The 27917-nt window shown below is 36.3% G+C and overlaps 1 protein-coding gene across 5 annotated transcripts; it reads right to left on the reverse strand.

Annotated features, from left to right (window-relative positions):
* Nucleotides 1-6: 6 nt before the first annotated feature.
* Nucleotides 7-27917, reverse strand: LOC107762939 (acetylajmalan esterase). 5 transcript variants are annotated; one of them, XM_075238497.1, is made up of 7 exons: nucleotides 27430-27917; nucleotides 12169-12238; nucleotides 2982-3207; nucleotides 2380-2586; nucleotides 2118-2266; nucleotides 1375-1648; nucleotides 7-404 (listed from the first exon to the last, which is right to left on the reverse strand). In XM_075238497.1, exons 3-7 carry the CDS (start codon nucleotides 3163-3165, stop codon nucleotides 187-189), a joined length of 1032 nt encoding a protein of 343 aa, XP_075094598.1. In that variant the 5' UTR covers nucleotides 3166-3207; nucleotides 12169-12238; nucleotides 27430-27917; the 3' UTR covers nucleotides 7-186. The 5 variants fall into 5 exon arrangements, with proteins under 5 accessions (XP_075094598.1, XP_016436819.1, XP_075094599.1 ...); XM_016581333.2 differs by lacking the exon at nucleotides 27430-27917 and adding an exon at nucleotides 15966-16106; XM_075238498.1 differs by lacking the exon at nucleotides 12169-12238.

A 27917-nucleotide genomic window follows, 5' to 3' on the forward strand; every position in this document is an offset into this window, starting at 1 on the left:
TTGACCTTGGAAGAAAACGTCTATATCCTTTTTTCTACTAAATGGATTGAATACATTCTAATTTATGACAATTGCTTCGCTCCGCATTGCTCTATATACAAATGAGAAAGAAATGAGAGGTCTATTTTTAAATTTTTAATAGATCTATTGATGCACTTTGCGAAGAAAAAGAAAAGGAAGCCTAAATTAAGCTTGGCATTTCAATTTTGGTAGCATGTTATCGATTAGCCATCTTGCCAACCATTTGTAGGCTTGTTGTGTCAAATGAATTCCGTCCCAACTGATGTAAGTACTAGGGTCGGTACAAATTTGCAGTCCTGGAGCTCCACATATTCTATTTTTGTCGTAATTATATTTTTCTCCTATTCCACAACAAGCTTTCAGTAGAGAGTTTTTGTCAAAACCTGCACATTTCAATCAAAATAAATGTAATTGCATGAGATATTCTACTGGGGTGGATTTACACGTATTGTATTGAAAGGAGTTCATGTTAATCGTTTATCCTTATTTTCTTACCATATTTGGTTTTTTTATCTCTTGAAGGAAGGGCAACATATTTACCATAATTGGTTTTACATTTTACAAAAATAAAAATATAATTCTTCCATATTTGGATAGTCTTTTTTCTTGGAGGAAAAAATATTTTAGACTTCTATAAATTGAGGATCCTTCCTTCTTATTTAGCAGCATCCACAACGTAGTCCATAAGGGATTTGAGAGTCTTGTTTAGGGGAGAGTTTTTGTGAGACAAGTGTTATGTTGTTACTTGTGTGTGCCTCTTTGTGAGGTTGTTCTCTCGATATGTTGTACTCTCTTTTATATAGTTGATTGCTCATCTGCACCTGTGGACGTAGCTCAATTGACCGAACCATGTTAAATGTTTGTGTTTCTTTTGGTATATTTCTCTTCTGTTGTCTAATTTATCGTCGTTGAAAGTTTGCTTTACTAGCTTCCGTATGACACCTAATCATTTCGATATATAGTTTAATTGACTTCCCTTTAGAAAATTATACCACGCAATATATAACTTGTTGAACCCCTTGACATAAGGGAAGTCTATAACACATGTTTAAATCTCGTGCGTCGTATTCTTACATTTTTCTAACTCTTTTGTTAGAATTGTTGGCTCTGGCAACCGCCACTGTTTTAGTTTCTTGATCACTTTGGTGTTACTTTCTCAAATGTTATTGCATTTTACGAACTTTATTTTTGGAGAGTGCAGATTGATCATTTCAATAAGGGTGCTCGGGACGAAAAATGGGTGGAAAAGGAATCAATTTATCAAAAGAAAAAAAAATGTTATGTGGACAAATTCTTGTTAAAAGAAAATAAACTAAGGTTAAAAATAGAAAGAATGTTATTTTGAGTACTTACCAAGATTTGCGGCATTTTGTAGAAGCCAGAGATAGGCATTGTAGTAGTCACCATAAACCAATGTAATATTTGGATGTCCTTTCTTCAGCTCTTGAATGGCTTTTTGCAAATGATGATTGTAGAGAATTGCCAAGTCATTTAGATCTTTCAAGCAATGATTATCATCGTACGCAGTTGAATTATTGGTCAAAAACGTTGTTAGCAAATTTGGTATACAACCAATTGGGAAATTTCCAGGAATGACAATTCGGACAGCTCCAAACCCAATGATAGTCTGAAAGAGGTAATGAATTAATTAGCAAAATGTTTCTAATCAAAGGCAACTAAAATGTCTTTCTATTAATGCTTGTGATACTGTACTAGTGGTAAAAATTAGATAACTTGTACCCGAAATAGTTATAAATCAAGTTAATTTAACTCTAAAGAGAAACATATAAATCAAGTTAATTTAACTCTAAAGAGAAACATCAGTCTCAAATTGAGATGAAAAATATACATATGGATCCAATAGATTTTTGTGGTCCGGCCCTTTCCCGGACCTTGCGCATAGCATAAGCTTAGTACATCGGACTGCCTTTTTAAGTGTTATAATTTATGCGAAATACATATATCATGCATTTATTGATTTGCTGCAAATATTGGTGAGTAGACATAAACATTGATACTCGTGATTATTTGTCGAAGGCAACCAAACATCTTTCGTGAGTTTCACATACTAAAAACAGAGAAAATGGAAAGCATACTTTAACAGCATTGATAATGGTCTGAACAACTTCAGGGACCATAGCTCTAAGTTCCTCCATTGGTTTACCTTGCAATAAACCATAATTAAACTCATTTCCTCCTATTTCTCCAACCAGGAAAAGTGCCTTCTTTAGGTCTTCTGAGCATTCTAGCAAAGACAAAAGAAAATAAATAAGTAAAAACAAAAAACACTATTCTGTAATTAATGAATGACCAAACAATATCGTTTCCTTTTGAAAAAAATTTCGAAAATATAATTACCAGTAGAGCAAGTGGATTTGAAATGAGAAGACATCCAATCAAGTTGCACATTTAATGAACTATTGGTTACTGAATTAGAAATCTTCTTCTCAGCCATGATTTCACCTGGCAAAACAGTAGCTCCTGCTACTGCGAAATTTGCACCATGTGTGAAATTTCCATTCTGATCCTTGTAGGGATTTAGGAAAGGAAGACCACATTCCAATGCTGTATAATAAGATAGCTTCAAATATCCATTAAAAAGTGTGACATATAGTCATTGACATTAAATAACTAAATGTAATTATTAGGTCAGCTAAGAAAAAATCATCAATAAAAATAGTGATCTTTCACTTTATTATGACTTTACTAATACAACGGGTAAAGTTCAGCGCATGAAATTAACCCCAAATTCAAGGCCAGTTAACTTTACAAGAAAATGGAAAATCCTAGATACACAACTTCAAGAAATTAATAATGTCAAATTTTAGCCCTTCTTGACCTAGTCTATCTCAGTCCAAGAAACTTTTAGGCTGATCAATGATCCGTCCATTTATTGACTCATTCTATTTTGACCCGTCCAAAATCAACCTAATCCGCCCATTTGACACCCCTATGCGTACCTATGAAATCGATCATGAGCAAACCATCAGAACATCGTCCAGTTGATTTGTTCTGGAAAAAGTTTTCACCATAAGGAAGTTTTGCAAAGGGAGAAAAAGCTCCAACGAGGCTCTCTCTAATGAAGTTGCCAGTATCAGAAAGTGAGTCACCCAACTGATATATTTTGTCAAACTTGCATTTCATCAATGTTGGAACTTGAGGGATTAGCACTTGAGCATCAGTTTTCTGCAAAAATTGTAAAAGAACCAAGAAACTGACTATGGAAAGAACTCGTAAGAGATCAAGCACTCTAATGGTCAATGCCATAGCTCAAATTTTGATGAAAAATATTTAGGAGTATGGACCTAATTATAACTACTACATGCACTTTGTCAAAAACTAAATAGTAAACAAACAAAATCTATCAAGTGATATTTATGTGTGCATCTAACAAGGCAGCTATATTATATTATGCTGAGTGAAGTGTACGTATTGCTAAATTCCTGTTTCGATGACCAACTCTTTTGTTATTCGGTCCTTGTTTGCGTCGTTAGTATTTTACCGGATACTGGCTCCTCTTACCATTACCTATATCAAGTAACTCTGCTTACCGATACTTAAAAAAATATCAACGGCCATTTCTTTTCTTTTTTTTCCTACTAAACTCTGAAAAAACATCATTGCGCCATTATTTACATATGCCACCCTCAACTAATGATTCGTGTCACGATCCAGAATTCTCACCCTCAAGACCGTGATGGCGCCTAACATTTCATTTGCTAGTTATTAACCATTTTTAATAATTCAAATCAAATGAAAATCAATAAACTAAATAAACTTAAATGAAGTAGATAAATCTGATGCACGACGATATCCAGATACAAATTCCAAGACTGGTGTCACGAATACACGAGCGTCTAGAGTACTACAAATAATAGTCTGAATGAAAGCATAACTGTTTGAATTGAAATAAACAACTAGAGTAATGTAGAAGGAGACTTCAGGGCTGCGAACGCTGTGCACCTGTACCTCAAGTCTCCGTCAAGCACCGGATCCGAGCAATCTACTAACCGCCGCTAGGACCGACTCCAAAATATGCACAAGAAGTGCAGAGTGTAGTAACCGACCCCATGTACTCTGTAAGTGCCGAGCCTAACCTCGACGAAGTAGTGGCGAGGCTAAGGCGGGTCACCTAAAATAACCTCTACGCAGTAATAATAATAACAACGGGGAAGGAAACAGGATATGATGGTAAAATAGTTAATTTATGATAATGAGCTCAATCCTCGCACACATAGACTCCAGAATATCTGACCTCAAAATATCATATAAAAAGGCTGAAAACTAACACAATAACACAATGAGTACAACATACACAATCCGTTGCGGTGCACAACCCGATCCCATAGTACACACGCAATCCTCCCTTATTTCATCATAACATCATTTATCACTGATGGTAGGCTAGAAATATAAATTTTTGGCTACTTTACACCTATTATTTAATACACTTTAATTGTGTTTAAGCTAAAATATAGTCAATTTATACTCATTGCGTGTTTTCTGTTATGTAGGTTCAGATTTCGGGTCAAGACTTAGAGCTAAAAGAGAATAAAAAAAAGAATTTTAAAATCTGAGTAGAAGTTTGAGAGTTAAGTCGGAATCGAGTTCGGGTGTCAAGGACCCGGTGCACATATAAAATAATAGAAGAAAAAGACAGAAGTGCATTAGAAGCTTAAAGTTTCAACCCCTCTGAAAAGTGGCACTAACACATCATGTGTTAGGCCTTGGTAAACGATGGGATAACCCATTTTTTGTCTCTTGGCGAGAACAAGGAAGCGTGCGTTCTTTTGGTTAAGCTTCAAAAAAGTTCCACTAATGCGGCTCGCAGTGCGTCGCAATGGACGACACACTAATGTAATTTTTCGCCCAGTTAATTCTAATTCGGCTCATAGAGAGTATTTTAGTCCAGGTCCATCCATACTCGATATAAATACATTGTAAAAATACTTTTTTTTATAGGATATTCGACCTAGGAGAGTTTTGGAGAGCTACCACGGCTTAAAGACACAAAATTTCATCAATTCTCTTGCCAACAATCGGTGCAAAAATGAGAGTTTGTATTGTAAAGTTGTCTTTGATGTTTTCTATATTCTTAAACTTATTTGTGATGATTTTCTCCATATCTATGGAGTAGTTCTTTCCCTAGGGTTTCGACGGATATGGTATTTTAATTGATATTTGTGGATTTAACTCTAGTTTAATTGTGTGATTACGTTTATGGAGCTTTGAATTATTTGCAACTTTACTCGCCGGTTTATTTAATCGAAAGAGGAATATTTTGGTGATTATCTTTGCATTATTTGGTTCGGTTTAATTTAGTGATTCTTCTAAGTAATCGAGAGAGCTTTATGAATTGTTGATTAAGCCAAGTTAGGAGAATATTCGAGAGATGTTTTCCTAAACACTAGTCCATTAATGTATTCTTGCATATCTTCACAGTGCTTCATATTAGTTTATTTTGTAGAGTTCATATTTAATTGAGAGAGGAATCTTTAACCTTACGTTTAAGCTAATCATCGTGCGAATTCGTGAAAATCATTAGAACATTAGAAGTGAATTTAAACAGAGTTAAATCTCGAATAGCTATCGTACACCTATCATGTCGCAACCCTTAATTCTCATATTGTTTACAACCCGTAAGTTCAACTCTCTTCTCTGTGATTAGGTCTAATTACTAGTAATCTTAATTTAGTAGTTAATTATAGCAGTAATCACTCGAAATCAAGTGTTGATCATCCTGAATAGCAAATAAGCCAGAAATTACTCGAATATTATTTAAATCCAATCCATGTGGAGACGATAATTAAAATATACTATCTTTGGCTAGCGAGCATCAATTTCATGTTGTGTTTTGTGCTTGTCAAATTTTGACGGCGTTGCCGGGGATTGTCAATCAATAGTGTTCAAAATAGTTTTTGGTGCTAATTCAGGAAGTTTTTTTATTTTATTTTATTTTTCTTTTTTTTTTATTCTTCACGGGTTTCCTCTTCTGTGTGCAGGCAACAGATTGACGTCTCTGGTGTATGACTCGATCTTCTTCAAAGGAATTGATTCCAAATAATTCAGAAGTGGAAAAGAGTCTGCGACAGTTGAAGAAAGAGAAAGAACTCACCGAAAAACATTTGGGGCAACTTTCAACCCCAGAACACATGGCTAAAAATAGTGAAGACGAGGTAGAATTAGTTGTAAGAGAAGTAGCACAATAAGAAGATGCACGAGTAGCAGTTAAGCCAGCCTGTACAACTGCTGATGAGACCGTTAACGATGATGGGGGTCAAATATTCAATCTAAATCGACCCTTGATTGAAGACCAGTTCGAGAATGCGGTACCCAGACCTGGTAGAGCATTGGGTGATTATGACAGACTAGTCTACAATCAGGGACTATCCAGTGTCAGACCTCCGCCAGTAGCAGCAAATAATTTTGAGTTAAAGAAAGGCTTGCTTTAAACTATTCTGAACAATTATATCTTTAGAGGAAAGGTGAATGAGGATCCTAATACTCACTTGATGTATTTTGAGGAAATCATGAACACCTTCCAGTATAACGGAGTGTCGAAAGATGATGTATACTTAAGGGCATTCCCCTTTTCACTGAAGGATGTCGCGAAGCACTGGCTTCGTAGCTTACCAACGGGGTCGATCAGGACATTGAAAGATATGACTAGAAAGTTTCTTGACAAATACTTCTCAGCTGCAAAAATAGTGAAGTTCAGAAGGGAAATTCACAACTTCTGCCAGACGGACACTGAAACAATTTTCGAGGCTTGGGAAAGATTCAAGGAGATATAATAAAGTGTCAGCATAATGGGATTGAATTGTGAATGCAACTCCAAGACTTTTGGGATGGACTGACACCTCCCCCACGACGAACTCTGAACACTGCAGTTGGAGGTCCTTTAATGAAGAAGACTGCTGAGGAGATTGTGAAAATTCTTGATGAGCTATCTGAAGATGCTAACCAGTGGACTGCTGAGAGTAATGATAGAAGAAGATCTGTTGGGGTTCATCAAGTAGATTCAAACACCGCAGTGTGAGTCCAATTAGAAGCCATGGCCAAAGAGATAAGAAAGTTGACCTTAACCAAAGTTCAGAGCCAACCATCACCAGTTTGTGATTTATATGGAATAGCTCATCCAACGCATGAGTGTCAGGTCGCAGCTACATATGAAGTGTTAAATGTTATAGGAAGCTATGATAGAGGTAACTACCGGAGTGGTAATAATTTCAATCCTATGGGACAGATGCACCCAGGCTTTTCTTGGAATTCACCAAGTGGTAGCTTGAACTCGTGGCAGCAAAATAATTCTAGACCTCAGGGACAAGGACTCCCTGCTGATACTGAAAGAAATACAAAAGAGACAATAAATGCAGTGTTTTGAGGAGTGGGCATGAGTTGGAGGATCTCATAGCAAAGCGAAAGGATGAGACGGTTGAAAGACAGGTGAAGATTGTGGAGGAATAGAAAATCAACAACATTCAAGAAGGTGAAGTGAGGGTAGATGAGGATTTGAAAAAGAAAGGGAAGATTAAAGCTCAGAAAAAGAAGAAAAATGATAATTCAATAAATAATGAGACTGAAGAGAGCAAATACATGTATGTTCTACCTTTCCCCCCAGAAGCAACGAAGAGAGAAATTGGACAAACAATTCGAGCGCTTTCCAGAAGTGTTCAAGCAGGTGGATATGTGAATATACCTTTCATAGAGGTGCTTTCGCAGATGCCAGCTTATGCCAAATTCATGAAGGAAATATTGTCCAAGAAGCGGAAAGTAGAAAAAACATCGGTTGTCAAGTTGACAAAGCATTTTAGTGCCATCTTACAAGATAAACTCCCTCAAAAATATGGAGATCCAGTAAGTTTTACTATACCTTGCTCTTTAGGAAGTATTAAATTTCAAAAATCTTTGTGTAATTCAGGTGCTTCTATTAATCTTATGCCTTTGTCTATTTTCATGAAATTGGAGGGAGAGATTTGAGAGATCAGGTCGGTACTTGTATCCTTGCAGCTGGCGGATCAGACAACAATCATACCAGAAGGAATAGTGGAAGATGTGCTAGTTCAGGTGGATAAATTTGTGTTCCATGTGGACTTCATTGTGGTGAACATGGAGGAGAATAGGGAGGTTCTGCTGATTTTAGGAAGACCCTTCTTGGCTACGGGCAGAGCAATTCTAGATATTCAGGAAAGGCAGCTCATGCTCAGAGTGGGAGATGAAAGACTGATCTTCAAGATGGAAGGAGAAAGGGCGGCCTTGAAAGAGCAAATTGGAAAGAGTGAAGTTGATAAGTATGGGGTGTACCCAAAGAAGGCGGAAAAGAAGCTCTCAGCATGGATGTGTGCATTGGGTCGGGCATGCAAAGGAGATCCCGACTTCGATTGCGACCCCGGCTAGATGAATCAGGGAAGATTCCTTTACCTCTTGCTTTTTATTTGTGTGCTATGTGAATATGCCACAATTTAAAGTGTGGGGTGGGGATATAAATATGTAAATGTGTGTTTGTTTTCGTTTCTTTTGATTGATTTTATTTTTACTTTTCCCGACAATGGATTTCCTCGGTTTTCTTCTTGAGGGATTAAAAAAATATTTTATTTTTCTTAAGTAGTGTAATAATTGCCCTTGGTTTTTCTTTGTGATGTGGTTCTTTTCCAAGGTTTTTACTTGAACAGGATGTAGTTAATTTTTTTAATTAGGAATAGAGAAGTCTTGTGTTGTGGTGTTAAATAGAGATAACTTATCTTACCTGTGTTGTGCTTTGAGAGCAATAAGTGCTTTAGTTGTGATGCCTAGGCTCAGTTCTTGACTCATGGATAAGTACCTTAATTTGTTTGATCTTGACTTTGCTTAACTTCTTTGACTAGAGAGTAGGGATAGATCTGACCCTGAGTGAGGATTTGTTGATATTCTGTGTATGTCAGTTGATGTCTAGAACTTGTCCCGTGTGTTTGCAAAGCGAAATAGTAGTCTTGTTCAGTCTAGGAAGTGATATAGGTATTTCGTTGTTGAGCCAATTATATGTTTATGGTCCGCCTAATTGTTGTGTATCCTAGTCAGCCATTTGAGCCTATAATCCTACTTCTTTGGTAACCACACTGCAAGCTTGATCCATTTTGTTTGAATTGATTATCTATTTAAACTTTTTACCTCTCTTGAGCACTTGATTTTGTTATGAGCTTGTGAAAGCTAAAGTTGAGGTATGGTCGTGCTTTTGAGGAAAACTATTGAAAAAGGAGAAATGTGCAATGTTTGGAAAAATTATGAGAGCCACTTGTAGGGAATTGAAAGGGAAAAAAAGAGTGAGAGTACTTGGAAAGAAAAAAAAAATAAAACTTTGAAAAGAAAAAAAATTGATTCCTTGTTAGTGGTAGTTCTCATCTTATTTGTGCTTAAAGAAATTGGGAGCTTGATGTTGTTATATTGTGAAGGTTGGGGTTTGGTTCAACATAAGTGTGGGGTTTGAATTGTTAATGTATATGTATTAAAGTACTTAGGGATGTGTAGTCATTGTATCCAAATATATCTGACCCATCCCGCAGCCTACATTACAACCAAAATAAAGTCTTACTTGATCCTTGACTGAATGAGCTCAATTAGTAGAGTATTACACTACGGGCAAGCCTATGGTACATTCTCTGTGGAACGTGAATGTTATTTCTAAGAGTGAGTGAATTCTTTCTATCTTGAGTTCATATTTGTTCCTGAATTTTATGGTGTGTGGAATTACTCTCTATCTTTGGTGTGAGGGCACATGATTTGCGAGGGAAAGGTAATGCCTTTGACCTCTGTATTAGAGTAAGTGAGCGGGTATTTGAAAAATACGTGGTACTTTTGAGCCGAACCTTAAGGCTAAGATGTTACGGTATGGTACTTAGTCTGCTTTAAATATTCTTGGCATGATGAGTTAGGGGACTTATGTGAAAAAGTCGTTCTTATTTGAAGTGTAGTTTGTTGCTCGAGGACGAGCAATGGTCTAAGTGTGGGATGTTGATGGCAGACTAGAAATACGAATTTTTGGCTACTTTGCACCTATTATTTGATATACTTTTATTGTGTTTGAGCTAAAATATGATCAATTTGAACTCATTGCGTATTTTCTGTTGTGTAGGTTCAGATTTCGGGTCAAGACGAATTCTTAGAGCTAAAAGAAAATTAAAAAAGGAATTTTGAAATCTGAGTAGAAGTTCGAGAGTTAAGTCGGAATCGAGTTCGGGTGTCAAGGACCCGGTGCGCATATAAAATAATAGAAGAAAAAGCCAAAAGTGCATTAGAAGCTTAAAGTTCCAACCCCTCTGAAAAGTGGTACTAACACGTGATGTGTTAGGCGTTAGCAAACGATGGGATAACCCCTTTTTTGGCTTCTTATGAGAACAAGGCAGCGTGCGTTCTTTTGGTTAAGCTTCAGAAAAGCTCCACTAACGCGGCTCGTAGTGTGTCACTATGGGCGGCGCACTAATGTAATTTTTCGCCCAGTTAATTCTAACTTGACTCAGAGAGAGTATTGTAGTCCACGTCCATCCATACTCGATATAAATACATTGTAAAAATACTTTTTTATAGGAGATTCGACCTAGGAGAGTTTTGGAGAGCTACCACAGCTTAAAGACACAAGATTTCATCAATTCTCTTGCCAACAATAGGTGCAAAAACTAAAGTTTGTATTGTAATGTTGTCTTTGATGTTTTTTATATTCTTAAACTTATTTGTGACAACTTTTCCATATCTATGGAGTAGTTCTTTCCCTAGGGTTTCAATGGATATGGTATTTTGATTGATATTTGTGGATTTAACTCTAGTTTAATTGTGTGATTATGTTTATGGAGCTTTGAATTGTTTGCAACTTTATTCACCGGTTTATTTAATCGAAAGAAGAATATTTTGGTGATTATCTTTGCATTATTTGGTTTGGTTTAATTTAGTGATTCTTCTAAGTAATCGAGAGAGCTTTTTAAGTTTTTGATTAAACCAAGTTAGGAGAATATTCGAGAGACGTTTTCCTAAAGACTAGTCCATTAACGTATTCTTGCATATCTTCATAGTGCTTCGTATTAGTTTATTCTGTAGAGTTCAGATTTAATCGAGAGAGGAATCTTTAACCTTACGTTTAAGCTAATCATCAAGTGAATTCGTAAATATCATTAGAACATTAAAAGTGAATTTAAATAGAGTTAGATCCCGAATATCTATCGTACACCTATCCTGTTGCAACCCTTAATTCTCATATTGTTTACAACCATTTAGTTCAACTCTCTTCTCTGTGATTAGGTCTAATTACTAGTAATCTTAATTTAGTAGTTAATTATAGTAGTAATCACACGAAATTAAGTGTTGATCATTCTGAATAGCAAATAAGCCAGAAATTACTCGAACATTATTTAAATCTAATCCCTGTGGAGACGATAATTAAACTATATTATCTTTGGTTAGCGAGCATCAATTTCATGTTGTGTTTTGCGCTCGGCAAACACTATCAAGAGTCATATATAAAACCCCTTTGTGGCGCGCAACCCGATCCCACCATATCAATATCAAATCCTTCTTTATTCCACCATATCATAATTTATCAATGACAAGTATTACGTATACAACTGTTGCGCGTGTAACCCGATCCCACTATATCATCATAATCAATATCAAAATCCTCCCTTATTCCACCATATCACAATCGTTGCAGCGTGCAACCCAAATAGTATCAATAAAAGCAATCAATTCAATAGCTAAATTTACAAGAATCGGCACAATTAAGGAATATGAAAGTAAAGCTATAAAGGAACCACGTACTAATCAAAGAAATGCTACAAATAATACAAAAGCAACAAAACAAGCCAAGTATGTGACAGTTAAGGTGTACAAATAAGACAACTAAGGCAAGTAGTAATTAATCATGGAGTCATGGAAGGAACGAATATTTTGATACAAGAATAATTAATGACAAGTAACAAATTACGGCATAGAAAGCGATTAAAGCATGTAGCAGTTAAGACATGGAATGAGATAATTCATAAATTACTAGAAGGCATGTGAACAATTATTTTGACAGCGTATATACACTTGTCACCTCGCATATACACCGCTACACGTAATTCATATAACATATAGTTCAAGAATTCCTAGTTCCCTCATATCAAGGTTAGACCCAACACTTACCTCGCTCCGCAACCAAATCAAAGCTCAATTAGGGCCTGTCCTCTAAAATTCGCCTCCAAACCAATCGAATCTAGCCAAAATCGACTTAATATCAACAAACAATGCTAAAAAATCAATTACAATAGATAAAGCTAAGATCTTTACACTTTTCCCAAAAAGTCAACAAAAGTCAACCTGGGCCCGCCTGGTCAAAATTCGGGTCCAATAATAGATTCCGACTACCCATGACCCCACGAGTTCATATATGTGATTAGTTTCAAAATTCAAGTCCAAATCGACTCTCAAAACTCAATTTCTTACGTATTTTTCAAAAACTTAACAAAGTTTGACAAATTTTCACTTTGATTCATATGATTTTGATGTTAAAATCTAAGATAAGTTGATGGAATGTGATTAGAAATGGATTAGAATCACTCACCCAAAGTTTGTAGATAAAATTCCCTCTTCCAAATCGCCTCTTACCTATCCTAGGGTTCCAAAATATGAAAAATGAGGCTAAAAATAGCGTCTCTCAGCTTTTTGTCCAGGCACAGATGTCGCAAATGCGAAGAAGTTATCGCAAATGTGAACTCCCCGCGTCTCTGCTGTCATCGCAATTGTGATGATTTATTCGTAAATGCGAACATGGACAGGTCGCAAAAGCGATCAAATGATCGCAAATGCGATCCCTGAGTTCCAGGCCATCTTCGCAAATGCGATCATCATAGACTTGGCCATTTGTCGCAAATGCGACCCCTGATCTCGCAATTGCGAGACCTACACACCAGGTCACACCAGCAACTTTCAAAATCTCTGAAACGCATCTTAAACTCACCCGAGCCCTAGGGACTCCAAACCAAACATTCACACAAGTCTAAAACATAATACAAACTCGCTCACGCGATCATAACACCAAAAGTATACCTAGAACTACAAATCAGACATCAAAATGTATGCAATTTTTCAAAGAACTCAAGAACATGCAATTTTAAAATTGGATGTTCGAAACACGTCAAATCAACTCCGTTTTGTACCAAATTTTGCAGACAAGTCATAAATAGTGAAATGAACCTATTTCAAGTTCCGGAATCGATATCCGAACCCGGTAGAAAACAAGTCAACCTGCAGTCAAATTTAGAAATTATTTAAACCTTCAAATTACTAGTTTTCAACAAAACACGTTAATTCAAATTAGGGACTTCCGAATTCGATTCTGGGCATACACCCAAGTTCCAAATCACGATGCGGATCCATCGAGACCGTCAAAACACAGATCCGGGTTCGTTTACACAAAATGTTGACCGTTGACACTCAAATGTATTTTAAGGCAAAATATCATATTTTTCTTAAATTTTTCACATAAAAACTTTCCGGAACAAGACACTGATTGCGCACGCAAATCGAAAAATACTAAACAGGTCTAGTCGAGGTTTCGGAACACGTAATAAAGGTTAGGACTCAAAGTGACGTATCGGGTCATCACAATTGGACACACCTGCATATACATAATATTTCACATCCATTGGCACAAAGATTTTGTCGGACCTGTGCATTTGAAATTCTATCAGTAATTTTTTTGAATACATCTGCTTTGTTACGTTAGTTAGAACCCAATGATATCGCATCCGTAAACCAAGTGAAACTTTTCAAAATGCAGTTTCACGGGAAGGAGTGCTCATACACATAGCATTAAATGGAAGTTACAACAATTTTATTGATTAAAATGACATGAATGTCTGAACTCCTATACTACACAGCAGGATTATTTTCTACAAGCACTAGAGCTCTTATTTCCAGACTTGTAGTTGTATCCTCAGAACCACCTGTTTTACAGTGTTAAAAACTGTGATTGAACAAGGCACCAAAAGAGTGTTGCGTCTTGCTTCAAATGACATCTAGCACTAATGATGACATGAACTACTACAATTTTACAACTACCCCACTTGGGTAGGGAGATGATTGGCTTAAGGAATGGTATGCCCACTGGCCACTGTGGTGGCCCACTACTATCGCAACAGTTACGCAAACGTTGCAATAAAACATCTATGGCAGCGGTTACAACCGTCACATTATCCTCTCAGACCTATTAAGATATGTAATAGAATAAACCGTTGCATTAGGGAAAGAACCGTCGCGGTAGATATATGTGTCGTGACAGTTTCCTTAACCGCTGCAATAGATGCATCTTTGGCAACGGTTCCTAAAAAAAAGGGCTACTGGGATAGTTTTGCTTTCCCTCCCTATTTTCCCTCTTCTAACTTTATCGCGCCTTTTTATTTTTTTACAGAAGTGAGACAAAGCACCTCGAAGGAAAAACAAAAAGAAAACCTAAAAGTCCTGACAAAGATACAAAGAAGAAGAAAACCTAAAGTTTGATACAAGCCGCCCTAACTGATCGAGATAGTTGTTGCCGTCAACATAAAAGATTACCTCCAAAAATGTCTTGTGGGAAACTCCAACATATCGTTTAAGAGGTGTTTTTCTCTTTATCTCTCTCGTTCTTCTACGTTGATACATTGATTTTTCTCCTTACTTCTTTGCTCTCATTCATCGACAGAGAGCTTCTTGAGGCCTTTCCAGTTTGTATACTTATTCATTAATTTATTTATTTTGCAAGATAAAAGATAAATTGGGAATAAATTATTGGGGTAGTTTCTTTATATTTGTCATCTTCAATGTGCAATTGGGTTTGTTTTAGTGCTGATATTAGTGATTTTCTGTTCACTTTTATTAATACTCATAGTATACAATTAAAAGGCCTTGCCTTTGTTACTGTGAGACAAAGCCGTAATAATTGGTACCCGCAACTTGCTTTTTTATTCCTGCATACACTAAAGTGAGGTGTTGTGAATTGATTTTGTTCCTTTAAACAAGGTTTTTTGATGTGGAAGTAATCTTATTTATTTTGTTACTTTAAACACAGTTTTTTTACGTGGAAGTATTCCTTTTGAGTTTCAGCTTCGAGAGAGGCTCGGTGGAGAGTTTGCTTTTGTCACTTGGCTATATGAGACTTTTCTATGGTGGGTGATGGGTATTCCATCATTATTCTGTAGGATGAGATTTGCGTTCGGGGGTGGGGTGAGGAGTGCATCCTCTGCTTTATTATCTTTTTGTGAGAATGAGGTAATTGTATTATAAAAGCTAGCACTAAGGAAGTGGTGCAGTATTTATAAGTGAACAAACAAAAATTCCCTTTTCAGTCTTCCACGGAGTCTAAGGGGCTGAGTATTTGTTCTGCTTCATTATCACTGAAAGGTTTGCAATGTTCCAGCACCATGAGTCTGTTTCAATCTCTAATTTAAGTTGTGAGAATTTTCTAGGATAATGGAATTTGCAACAGTATTCTAGCACAATGACTTTGAATTTCCATTTTGACTTGTGTGATTTTGTCCTTCAATTCTTTCAGTTATGACTTTTACTTACAAGGTCATTGCCAAGTCTCAATCTTATCCTATATTCTCGCTAGGTAGACTTGGTGTCTCTCACTTTTTATCCCTTAGTACATTCGTAGATCTTGTTGATGGTACTGATATATTATTTCTTTTTCGTCAACTTAAACCGAGGGTCTTTCGGAAACAGTCTATCTACTATCTCGGGGTAGGGGTAAGGTTTGCGTACACTCTACCTTCCCCACACCCCACTAGTGAGATTTTACCGAGTCATCGTTGTTGTTGTTGAAATGGGGTCTCAAAGCTGATGCATATTTTGCCCAAAAATTATGTGTATTTTCCTAAAACTAGTGAGGTATGTACGAAGAATACTATGTATCTGGAGAACATCATGCAACAAAATTTTGAGATTAAAAGTAAGAAACGGACCTCAATACTCGATTTTAATGGGCCTTGAAGACCAAAAACAGTATGACTACGGCAAGCCCGGAACCTCGCCGGACAGAAACTTTCACCTCGCCGAACTCGACCTGAACTTTGATGAAGCTCAAGGATGGTGTTTGGACTGATTTTTGAAGTTGTTTTTGAGCTGATTTCTGGGCTGTTTTCAGTTGATTTTCGCTGCATTTTTGTGGCTATTTTAGCAGGGGTTTCACATGGTTTTATGGTAGTTTAGGTGGCTTATTTTTGGTGCTATTGAAGCGGTATTTTGGACTGTTTTTGCTGCTGTTTTTGGGCTGTTCGGCAGCTATTTTGCTGCACTTTGGGGCTGATTCAATGGAGGTTTTCGGGATGATTTTGGGGCTATCTTGGAGGTCGTTTTGTAACTGTTTCGCAGCTGGGTTTTACTGCATTTTTGGGGCTGAAAATAATGGTGTTTTGGAGGAGGATGAAGGTGTTTTTTTTTTTGCTGCCTTTTTAGTGGGGTTTGTGGGTGTATAAGTAATAAAACAAGAAGAGAGGAAGAGCATTGAAAATGAATGATGGGACAAGGGAATAGTAAAAGGGGAGTGAGATGTGACACGTAAATAGTGTGGTAGGTGAGTGATGGGACAAGAAAATAGTGTACGGAAAGTAGGAAGTAATTTTATTATATTTGATCCGTGATTAAAATAAATTCTTCCGTCCTCTATGCAATAGAATTTGTTAAAAATATTACATATTCTCTATAAATTCTACTAATAAAAATAACATAAAAGTTAAAATATCAAGATTAAACCTAGAAAATAGTAAATATAAAAAAGTAATGAAAATTCAAATATAGTAAAAAATTAGGTGCTCACAACATGTCCTTTTTTGTTTGAAAACATAAAGAGTTTTCAAGTAAAGACAAGATGAACCATGTGACTAATGTTTGACCATACCATTATTCAAAAGGGAAGGAATAAAAGATGAAAAGAGTGCAATCGATTCCTTATTTTGAACAACCTACATATCCCGGGTTATAAGGGAATCGGGTCACGTGTAGTTCAAGGAGGGTGATAAAATGATGAGTGGGAAAGTCGAGTGAGGTTCCTTCGAGGCTACGGTCCGTGGTCCTGTTTATTACATCAAAATAAATAGAAAATTACTTTAAAGAAAAGGATAATATAAGATCCTATCTACTCTTCTTGTCTTGAGTCTTGCATCTTCACTTGAAATCTTTTAAACCCACATTGGTGCCTTGAGATTGAAGATTGACTCTTGAAGCTCGATCTTGAATTGAGACTTGGATTGACTCTTGAATGCTCATTTCTTATTTAGAAGCCGAGAAGATGGATTTTGAGATGTTGGTCGATGTGTGCATCACGTCAAAACTGAAGTCGAGAAGATGAATTTTGAGATGCTGGTCGATGTGTGCATCACATCAAAACTTGACCCCAACCGTCTTTGCGCTCGAGCAACCTTCTTTATCGATCAGAGTTTGGAACTTGATTCTTGGAAAGCCGGGTTGCCGACACATTATCAAAGATGACTCCGATTATCTTGTGATCAAAAGACCTTTTTTTTGTATGACTAGAACTAAAACTGCAAGCTTTAATCGTCACAATTTGTGCTTTATGGTGGGGTCCTGAAAAACCATCATAGACGAACAAAACGAACAAAAGTTTTTGTGAGTTATTGGGTAAAGCTGCAGATCAGCTTATTTTATTTGAAAGATGCAAAAATAAAACTAAAGGCTCCGAAAAAGATGTTCTTATCTTAGGTGTAAAATTGATAAAACTTAGACTTATGAGGTGCATCTCCCATGGGTAGCATTGGAATGACAGTGAGATTAAAGGACTTGAACTAGCAATTGCGTCTCCTAGGATTAATGACTCATATTAGGAAGTGTGTCTCCTATTAAAATGAACACGGTTGACTCAAGCTAGGAAGTGTGTCTCCTATGAGTGAGGTTGAAGGACTCGGACTAGGAAGTGTGTCTCCTAGGAATAAAGGTTCGGATTAGCAAGTGCGTCTCCTATTGGAATGACTCAAACTAGGAAGTGTGTCTCATATTGGAATGACTCAAACTAGGAAGTGTGTCTCCTACAAATGAGGTTGAAAGACTTGGACTAGGAAGTGCGTCTCCTAGGATTGATGGTTTAGATTAAGAAGTGTGTCCCCTATTGGAATGACTCAAACTAGGAAGTGTGTCTCCTACAAGTGAGGTTGAAAGACCTGGACTAGGAAGTGTGTCTCCTAGGATTGGTAGTTTAGATTAGGAAGTGCGTCTCCTATTGGAATGACTCAAACTAGGAAGTGCGTCTCCTATGAATGAGGTTGAAGGGCTTGGACTAGGAAGTGCGTCTCCTAGGATTGGTGGTTTAGATTAGGAAGTGCGTCTCCTACTGGAATGACTCAAACTATGAAGTGCATCTCCTACGAGTGAGGTTGAAAGACTTGGACTAGGAAGTGTGTCTCCTAGGATTGGTGGTTCACATTAGGAAGTGCGTCTCCTATTGGAATGACTCAAACAAGGAAGTGCGTCTCCTACGAGTGAGGTTGAAAGACTTGGACTAGGAAGTGCATCTCCTAGTAATGGTGGTTTAGATTAGGAAGTGTGTCTCCTATTGGAATGACTAAAACTAGGAAGAGCGTCTCCTACGAGTGAGGTTGAAAGACTTGGACTAGGAAGTGCGTCTCTTAGGATTGGTGGTTTAGATTAGGAAGTGCTTCCTACTGGAATAACTCAAACTAGGAAGTGTGTCTCCTACGAATGAGGTTGAAAGACTTGGAGGGAATGTAACCAGGGGGTGACACCCTGTATCATTGAGAAAGAATATAACTAGGGGTTGGTGCCCTATATCACTAAGAGGGGATATAATCAAGAGTTGGCGCCATGTATCAGTGAGAAAGAATGTAACTAGGGATTGGCACCCTGTATTACTGAGATAGAATATGACCAAGAGTTGGCACCCTGTATTGCTGAGAGGATGTAATCAAGGAATGGCGCCTTGTATCACTTAGAGAGAAAGTAACCAGGGGATATGATACCTTGTATGAAAATGGAACCTCACTAAAGATTAGTGTACCTTATGTTGGAAAATACAACTAGAGATTGGTGCACCCTATACTGAACATACGACTAGAGAGTGGTGTTCCCTATATCAAAATAGAATCTCAACTAAGGACCGGTGTACCTTATGCTAAAACATGAAATAGCTGATGATGTAATTATGGGCATGCCTAGAAATAAAAAGCAGAGACTTTGAAGAATTTACCTTTGGTGACATTCATACTTTGAGAACTTCATTTCTAAGCTACTTTATTTCCAGCTTCAAATAAAAAAAGATTTGTGAGTTTAATAGTGATGGTCGGTTTGTGGCTTTGATGCCCTGAGTAGTTTGAATTTGCGGCCACCTTGCTGAAGAAGAACTGATTCTTTCAGCACGATACCGAGTTGCTCGGATACTCTGTATTGCTTTCTAGAAATTTTGGCTTTCCATCATTGCCCCCGACTGTTTCATACCCGAATGTCTAAGGTGTTGCTGAATCTTGTTTATCAAGCTAGTCCTCACTTTGGCGGTTTTTTCCTTTAAAAATCAAACTTGATTATCTTGCACCCGATATCAGTTTGTGTCTGTGGTGCTATCAACTTTTCCTATGAAGCAAGTCTTGCTTAGTGACCTTTTAGATTTCTTCGAAACACTTTGTTCGGCTTATCAGAGGAAATCACAATTGGATTTGTGCATTTGTCAATGTCGTGTATGCCCCACATCCTTTATTTTGCCCTTCCGGAAAACGGTGACCAATTTTGTGGCCCTTTCTTTGTTGGATTCTAAGCAAATAGACCAGCAAAGTTCTCTTTGGAACTTCCGTCTGTATGAACCCTCAAATCTTGTTTAACCTCAATAAGTTATTGTGCATGTTGCTTCCTGGGTATGTGCTCTTTGATGTGCTAGGATAGAACTTGCTTTGTATAGTTAGAAAGTTGGTAACAGATTTTGAAATCATTTCTCCTTTGTCTTAACAAAGACTGACTCAAAATAATAATGCAAATTGACAAAATGACGCGATGTAAAACTGAGAAGGAATAGTATTTAACTGAAAATGCCACTTTACGGGGAGAGAAAGAAAGAATGGGCTCCTTTGAATATGGCAGCCAAACTTTAATGATCATGACATGCATTTTGGACTGAGCGGCCCAATCTATCTAGCCAATCTACCATTTATACTTGTTGTTCCCTTTCGTCTTTGAAGTTGGCCTCTTTGTGCCAATCATTTGCATCAAATCACAACTTACCCTCAACCAACAGGGCCCCGAAAGGTTTTCATCAACCGGCCTCTCTCATTTATTTATCTCTACTTACCATTGCCTTACAGTGCCCATGAGAGTTTTCACCAATAAGACTCTCATTTTCATTCATTATCGTGTTTTACTCTTCATCTTTTTTTTCTTTTTTTTTTTTGTGCGAGCAACTTGACATTGTTCTATCTCGTGTGACAACTATTGCTTATTGTATGCTTCCCTTGGCATTCTTAAAGACTAATTGGGAGGTCTTTATTTGGAAGGCTTTTGGATATGGTTAGAAAGAAAGCGTCGCAATAAGGCTCAAAATGGACTCAACATGATAAGGTTGTATATTTATAACTCTTGGAATCGACTTTTCATAAAAACATAAAAAACTTCTGCCACAGTTTCAGATACTTGAAAATTTTTATTTTTGATTTGCTTAGACTGAACACTAGTGTAGAGGCCTACGTATCCTTTAAAGGAATCAAGTCAAACGTAGTTCAAACTAACACGAAATATTTCTTTGTTGTTTTTCTTTTCATCTTTCTATTTTTCTTTATTCTTTTCCTTTTTTTTTTATATAATCAAATTGTTCTAACTCCTATTTTCTGATGGCACGGATATTCGATTTTTTTTTGGATTCTATACTTCAAAAGAGGGGGGTCAAAAAAAAATAAAACATGCTCAAAAGGGGTGATGAAGGATTTAAAGTGTTTGGGTAGCAGAAAAGGGCATGTCAGCCTCAAGAATGCCAAACATTCTATCTCTTCTCAGGTTCGACATTGATGGGCATGACTGTCTTCTTGGTTTTGTCAGTTGTATAGCTCCATCGTCAATATCTTGTTTGCAACAAATAACCTTTGACAATTTGGAGCCACCTTTTCTTGGTCTTTGTCTTGATGGGAAATGATGCACTTCAGTACCAGCTAATCTATTTAAAATTCCCTGGAATGCACGTTCTCTGGAGATTTGGGTCATCTTCCCTGATATGATTAGATTATGGCAGGTCGTGGCAAAAAACCTTTTTCATTGATTAGTCCAACAAAACTTCAAGCCATTCAAATATGCTTAAGCCGGATTTCCATGATAGATTGAGATGAAGATCTTTAACCTCTACGGATATAACTATTTTGGTTCCTTGTGAACTTGACACGGGCTTATCATCAAAGCCTTTCAACCTTTTTCTTATCTTCAAAGTGTTTCCTGGATTTAATTTAAGATTGGACAGGCTTTCTAAAATGTAGCTGAAAACTCTACATGCATGTCATGTCACTAAAATTGGCGTGAAAAGAACTAGACATGCAAGAAGAATTAAACATAATGGATTAAAATGACACAAAATGAAAAGTTATATTTTATTGATTAAAGGATAGAGAGGTTTGATGACAGGACAAATAAACAACATCTGGATCACAACCTCAAAATAATCTAGAAGATAGAAATTATGACAAAATAAGTTACCAAGACTCCTGTCCGGCAAGGAGGGGAGTGACTTTCCAATTACCAAACTTGACATATTAGCTACGCATTTGCACATTAGTATTACTACGGAATTAAATATGATTGCTTTGGAACCAACATTCAAATTTTGACTTTTTGATAAAACTGTTCCCCAATATTGGTTATTGGATTTCAGGACTGGCGGCATGAGAAATTTCATAGCAACCAATTTGCCAAAATAGTTGGAAGAACTCCCATGTCCCTATCATCACAGATCGTTTCACACAAAGCATGTCCTATTGCTCAAACTTGGTAAAAGTCAACCAACATATGCATCTTCTTTTCACCACCAAACTATGTACTTGTCTTTTCGTGACCTTAGTCGAATCAACAATAGTGGTGCTTATTCCCTTGGTTGAGAAGATGATAGAGTGATCCAGGATTATTTTCGTGATTCACCATTGCAAACCAACAAACCGACCACCTTTAACTAGCTTTTATTCCAAAATAACAAGCATGTTAAAATGAACACACTCTTCTTCTCTTTCTTCTTTTTTTTTTCTTTTTCTCTTTTTTTCTTTTTTTCACTTTTTTCAAAATCATTCGATTGAACCTGATGTGGGAACATAAATCAGATGTTGCGTAGTTCAGGTAAGATCAGAAATAAAGTAAATAAACTAATTTTTACTCTTATACAATTCAGACCATGATAGCTCCTAACAAAGGGGAAAAAATTAGATTTTTTGGGATTTCTTTTTTTTGGGGGGGGGGGGGGGAGGAGGGGGTTGTTGAAAGAAAGACTTCTAAAGAAGAAAGAATTTTTTTTTTGAATTTTTAAAAGAAAGACTTCTAAAAAGAAATATTTTTGAAATTTTTCCTTTGAATTTTCGAAAATATTTTTGGATTCTGAATTTTCTTTTTAATTTCTGAAAGAAAAACTTCTGAAGCAGAACAAAAAATATTTTCGAATTCAACTCATTTTTATTTTATTTTTTTAAAACAAATTCTCGATTCGATGTCTCAAGGATAGATTTAAAGGAAAATATATTTTTGAATTTTTAAAAATTGGGGGCCGGACCAGATAAAGGTTACCTACGTATCTCACATCCGGTGAGAATCAGACCCGCGTAGTTCGGTGAAACCGACTATTTTTTTTTTTATTTTTATGAAAATTAATCTTTACACCTCACGCCAGACTACTACAAAATCTTAGCAAAAAAGAATTATTTGTACTAAACTAGAAGAATAATTTTTTTTTTAATTCCGCTCAACTAATTTTCTAAAGACGGTCAACAATGTAAGCAAGCCTTCCAAATGATGTAGCAAGTAGCACATAAGTGAGCATGATGGTCTCAAAGAGGATACATGTCTTATACGGACCTGACCCCTGTGCCTAGCTTCGCTAAGTCAAATGCACGTGATGCAAATAAAGCGAACCTACTAGGGATATCCGGCATAAGGTTTGTTCTCCTAGGTTTAAATCCTAGTGGAGAAGGTATCTAGACTGGCTTACTCGAGCGGACAACTCGAGCCGAGGAGAGTCAGCATACTGGTAGTGTTGCTTTTCGTCTTAGTTTGGTGGTGCTCCCCGCCTAAAACATGTGTGACTAAAATTCTTCACCGGGTGGCAAGTACCTCGGTTGTCTCAAAGAAAGCGGGCTATGTCAAGCAAATGCCCAATTTTAATTTCAAGAAGACTCAGAGAGGTGCGTTAGAAAACAGTTTATATGTATAGTTCAAAAATATCAAAGTGGTATAAAGCGGACAAGTAGCACATTAGGCCCAAATAAATCATAATATATACAAATTTAATAAAGCCAAATAAAATCAATGTACAAGCTCGAATTCTGGTTCTCCCCAACAGAGTCGCCAGAGTTGTCGCACCCTTTTTTTACCGCCCAAAAGATATGTATGCTTTGGATTGTGTGGGTTAAAAAAGTTTTTTCATTTGAAGTGACATTTTGAATTAGGAATTATTTTATTGTTCAGAATCGCCACTTGAAATTTGATTTTTGGGTGTTCCAAGTCACCTTTTATTTAAATCCTTATTCAAGGAAAGATTTGATTCTTTTATTATTGGTCTGCGAAAACAAAGTTCGGGTAAAGAATTCTGTTGGCCGGGGAAAAGTTTTAAGGCATTCCCCGAGTCTCGTGGTTCTACCATAGTCGCTTTTATTGACTAAATTTTGGCTTAACTAAATTTTATATATTATTGTGTTGGTAAAAAATTTTATGCATTTTTTGCCTTAAACCGCTTTTAATTGCTTGATTATTCATAGTTACGGAATTATCTTCAAATGAGTCACGCGTACATTTACTCATTTTATTTGGCGCATTAAAAATCATGTCACGCGTGCGTGTACACAATTACTAATACTTTTATTATTATTAAGATTGTTTCATCCAAAGTTGTGTGAACGTATACCTTGGTTTTAATTTTGGAACTCGTAATTATGTCACGCGAACATATACATAATCACGATAATTTTATTAATTAAGAGCGTGCATAAAACATACTATTGCATTCATGAATTAATCCTAAAATTAATTTCAGATTATTGTGAGGCAAGGAGTTATGGAGCAATAGAAAAAAGGGAAAAGGTCCAAAATTGCCCATTTACTATATTGTTTACTTCTGCCACCCGTTATACTATTCGTCCAATCTAGCCCCTATCGTTAATCAACTTTTAAAATATTGCCCCTAACCATAACGGATCTACACCGTGGCAGTTGACCCTTCAATATTTTCCGTATCTGCTGCCAAGTCACTCGACCCCACCAAATTAAAACCCCATCACATTCTCCATTGACAAAGAAATACCAACTTTTACCATTAAACTCCATGTTTCACCACTTGATCGATTCAACAATCACGAAAAAGAAGTAATTCCATGCTCTAAAACTTCTTTATTTTCCTTGTTTTTCAAAGAAAAGGAATTTTCTTTAATTTATTTCCCACTCCAATTAAAATGAAAAAATAATATCTCTTGGTTAGAAATTAGGTTTGTGAGATTCCACATTTTTTCAATCATGGTTTTCGAAAAATGCCATAAAAAGAAGAAAGAGAGATCAGAAAGCATAACTACTCTCGGTTCTTCACAATATTTGGGTATAATTGTTAAAAAAAATTGAAAACCCATTTGCTTTGGAATTAGAAATTTGTTACGGTGTTTTTTAAGGGAGACGTGAGGCATAAATCTGATTTGAGCAGAAGAAGTTATTGGTGATAAAAAAATTAGGAAAAAAAATTGAAGCCCATCATAAAAGAACAAGCTTCAAAGCTTTGGATATGCAAATAAACCTGAATTTGTACAGAACAGACATTGCTTTGGTTGTTGTTCCAAATCTCATCCAATTATTATTGTGGATAATCCATCTAAAGGACTAGGATTCAAGGAAAGTTGGTGATGAAACCGAGTGTATCGGACGATTTTGGGAGCACCAGTACATGTGAGATGGGTATGAAAATTAACTCTGCGATTTTGAAGAAGTGATAGTTGACAGATTCAAATCTGAAGGGGCAATATTTGTTGAGGTTAAAATTGAAGATCGCTATTAAATTTGAAGAGCAAAAACTAAAAACACCATTGAAGCTCTTTTGAGTATTGAATCATTAAATCTGAAATTTTTATCGGATGTATTTGTTGGAGATTTGGTGTTGTTTGAGTCGTGAAGCTGCAAATCAATTAAAGAACTGATTTCAATCTATTGTTGCTTCGTGATAAATTTAGAAACCAAATCGTTAAGGATATGTATGGAGATATTCTTTTGAAATTTTTTAAAAGAAAAAACCCCAAAGGTGAGCAAATTGGGTCGGGTAATGCATGGGAGACGGGTGATGTAATAGGGTCCGTGGAGTTTTAATTTGGTGGGGTCGAGTGACTTGGCACCTGACATGACAACTGACATGGAAAATATTGTGAGGTGGCCAGCTGCCACGGTGTAGATCTGTTAGGGTTAGGGGTAATTTTTAAAGGTTGATTAACGGTAGGGGCTAGATTGGACGAATAGTATAACGGGCGGCAGAAATAAACAATATACCATAGTAGAGGGGTAATTTTGGACTTTCTCCCTAGAGAAAATGGGTCACCTTTTGCTCTTATTAAATTGCGCGTGATAGAAATTATTTTGACCCAAATAACTTAAAATTAATCATAGCTTAATTAGCCTTTTAAGATCAACTTAACAATAGGCTCAATTGCTTTCAAATTTGCATCTCTAGCCCAACAAGTAACTTCGTGGGCGTTTGGACATAAGAAGAGTAAAATATAAAAAAAAATGAAAATAGTATTTGAAAATTAAAATTGTATTTGGACATAAATATAATTTGGGTTGTTTTTGAAATTTTGTGAGTGTTATGAGGGAATTTTGAAAAATAACTTTTTGGAGTTTTTCAAATTTTCGAAAATTTTTAAAATTCATCTTCAAGTGAAAATTAAAAATTCTATGGCCAAATAATGATTTCGAAAAAAAAGTGAATTTTTTTCAAAAAATACTTCAAAAAATTCTTATGTCCAAACGGGCTCTTAGCTAACGGTCCTCTTAATTCATGCTTCTGTAGCCTAATGACTTGGTTCCAACAAATGGAAACTAAAGCAGCAAACTTTTAGCCTCATTCTTTGATATTACCCAAAATATTTTTTCTCCAAAATGCGCTTCTCTAATACCGGGGAAAAGTGCACAATTAGTCACTAATTAGAGATATATTTACTCTTTAGCCACTGTTTAAAATATATTTACTCTTTAGCCAGTGCTTATTAAATTTTTACCAGCCCGGACGAAAATACCCATGTGCTAGACATGGGTGCTGTATAAATATTAAGGACATGGTATCCTTAACTTCATGAATGTTGTATAAATATTAAGGATAAAGTATTTTGTAATTGCACATTTCGTTGTTAAACTTTAGGACACATGTCCTTAACTTCATATATACAGTGTAAATATTATGGACATGGCATCCTTAACTTCATGCGTGCAGTGTACATATTAAGGACATAATGTCCTTAACTTGTATTTGCACCTTCTGTTGTTAAACTTTAGGACCTCATATCCTTAACTTCATATGTGCAGTTTAAATGCTAAGGACATAGTGTCCTTAACTTTATGAGTGTTGTGTAAATATTAAGGACATAGTGTTCTTAACTTCATGAATGTTGTGTAAATATTAAGATCAAAGTGTCATGTATTTGCACCTTCTATTGTTAAACTTTAGGACATCATATCCTTAACTTCATATGTGCAGTGTAAACGTTAAGGACACGACGTCCTTAACTTCATGTGTGTGGTGTAAATATTAAAGACACCATATCCTTAATATTTACACAACACTCGTGAAAAAGGGGTAACAACGTCTTTTCGTATTAATTTTAATAGAATAGTTGTTATTTTTGCTCAGCATTAAAAATATTGAATAAAAACTAAATATCACGTTAAAGAGTGATTATTCCACGCCATTTCTACCTAATTCCACGTACGGCCCATTTGAACTCAACCAAACCACGACCCACGTTATTATCAACAAATTAGATTATGATAGTCCAAAACCTAAATTAAATCTATTCAATTAACAAATAAAATCCCAAACTTAAAACCAATATTAACATTGAATTCCTCAGCATAAAGATATGAATCAAATCATTAATGGAACAAGATTGTGTACATAATTCATCCTAGCAGACATGACAGAAGCTAACACCAAAACTTTATTTATCACAAGTATCAACAATATTTTGAGACTAAAAGTAAGAAACGGACCTCAATACTCGATTTTTACGGGCCTTGAAGACCGAAAACAGCATGACCACGGCAAGCCCGGAATCTCGCCGGACAGAAACTTTCACCTCGCCGAACTCGACCTAAACTTTGACGAAGCTCAAGGATGGTGTTTGGACTGATTTTTAAGCAGTTTTTGAGCTGATTTCTGGGCTGTTTTCAGCTGATTTTCGCTGCATTTTTGTGGCTATTTTAGCTGGGGTTTCACATGGTTTTATGGTAGTTTAGGTGGCTTATTTTTGGTGCTATTGAAGCGGCATTTTGGACTGTTTTTGCTGCTATTTTTGGGTTGTAACAGCTATTTTGCTGCACTTTGGGGCTGATTCGATGGAGGTTTTGGGGAGGTTTTCGGGATGATTTTGGGGCTGTCTTGGAGGTCGTTTTGAAACTGTTTCGCAGCTGGGTTTTACTGCATTTTTGGGGATGAAAATAATGGTGTTTTGGAGGAGGATGAAGGTTTTTTTTTTTTT

This window comes from Nicotiana tabacum, chromosome 19 (genome assembly GCF_000715075.1).
Source record: "Nicotiana tabacum cultivar K326 chromosome 19, ASM71507v2, whole genome shotgun sequence".
In the NCBI taxonomy this organism is placed as follows: Eukaryota; Viridiplantae; Streptophyta; class Magnoliopsida; order Solanales; family Solanaceae; genus Nicotiana; species Nicotiana tabacum.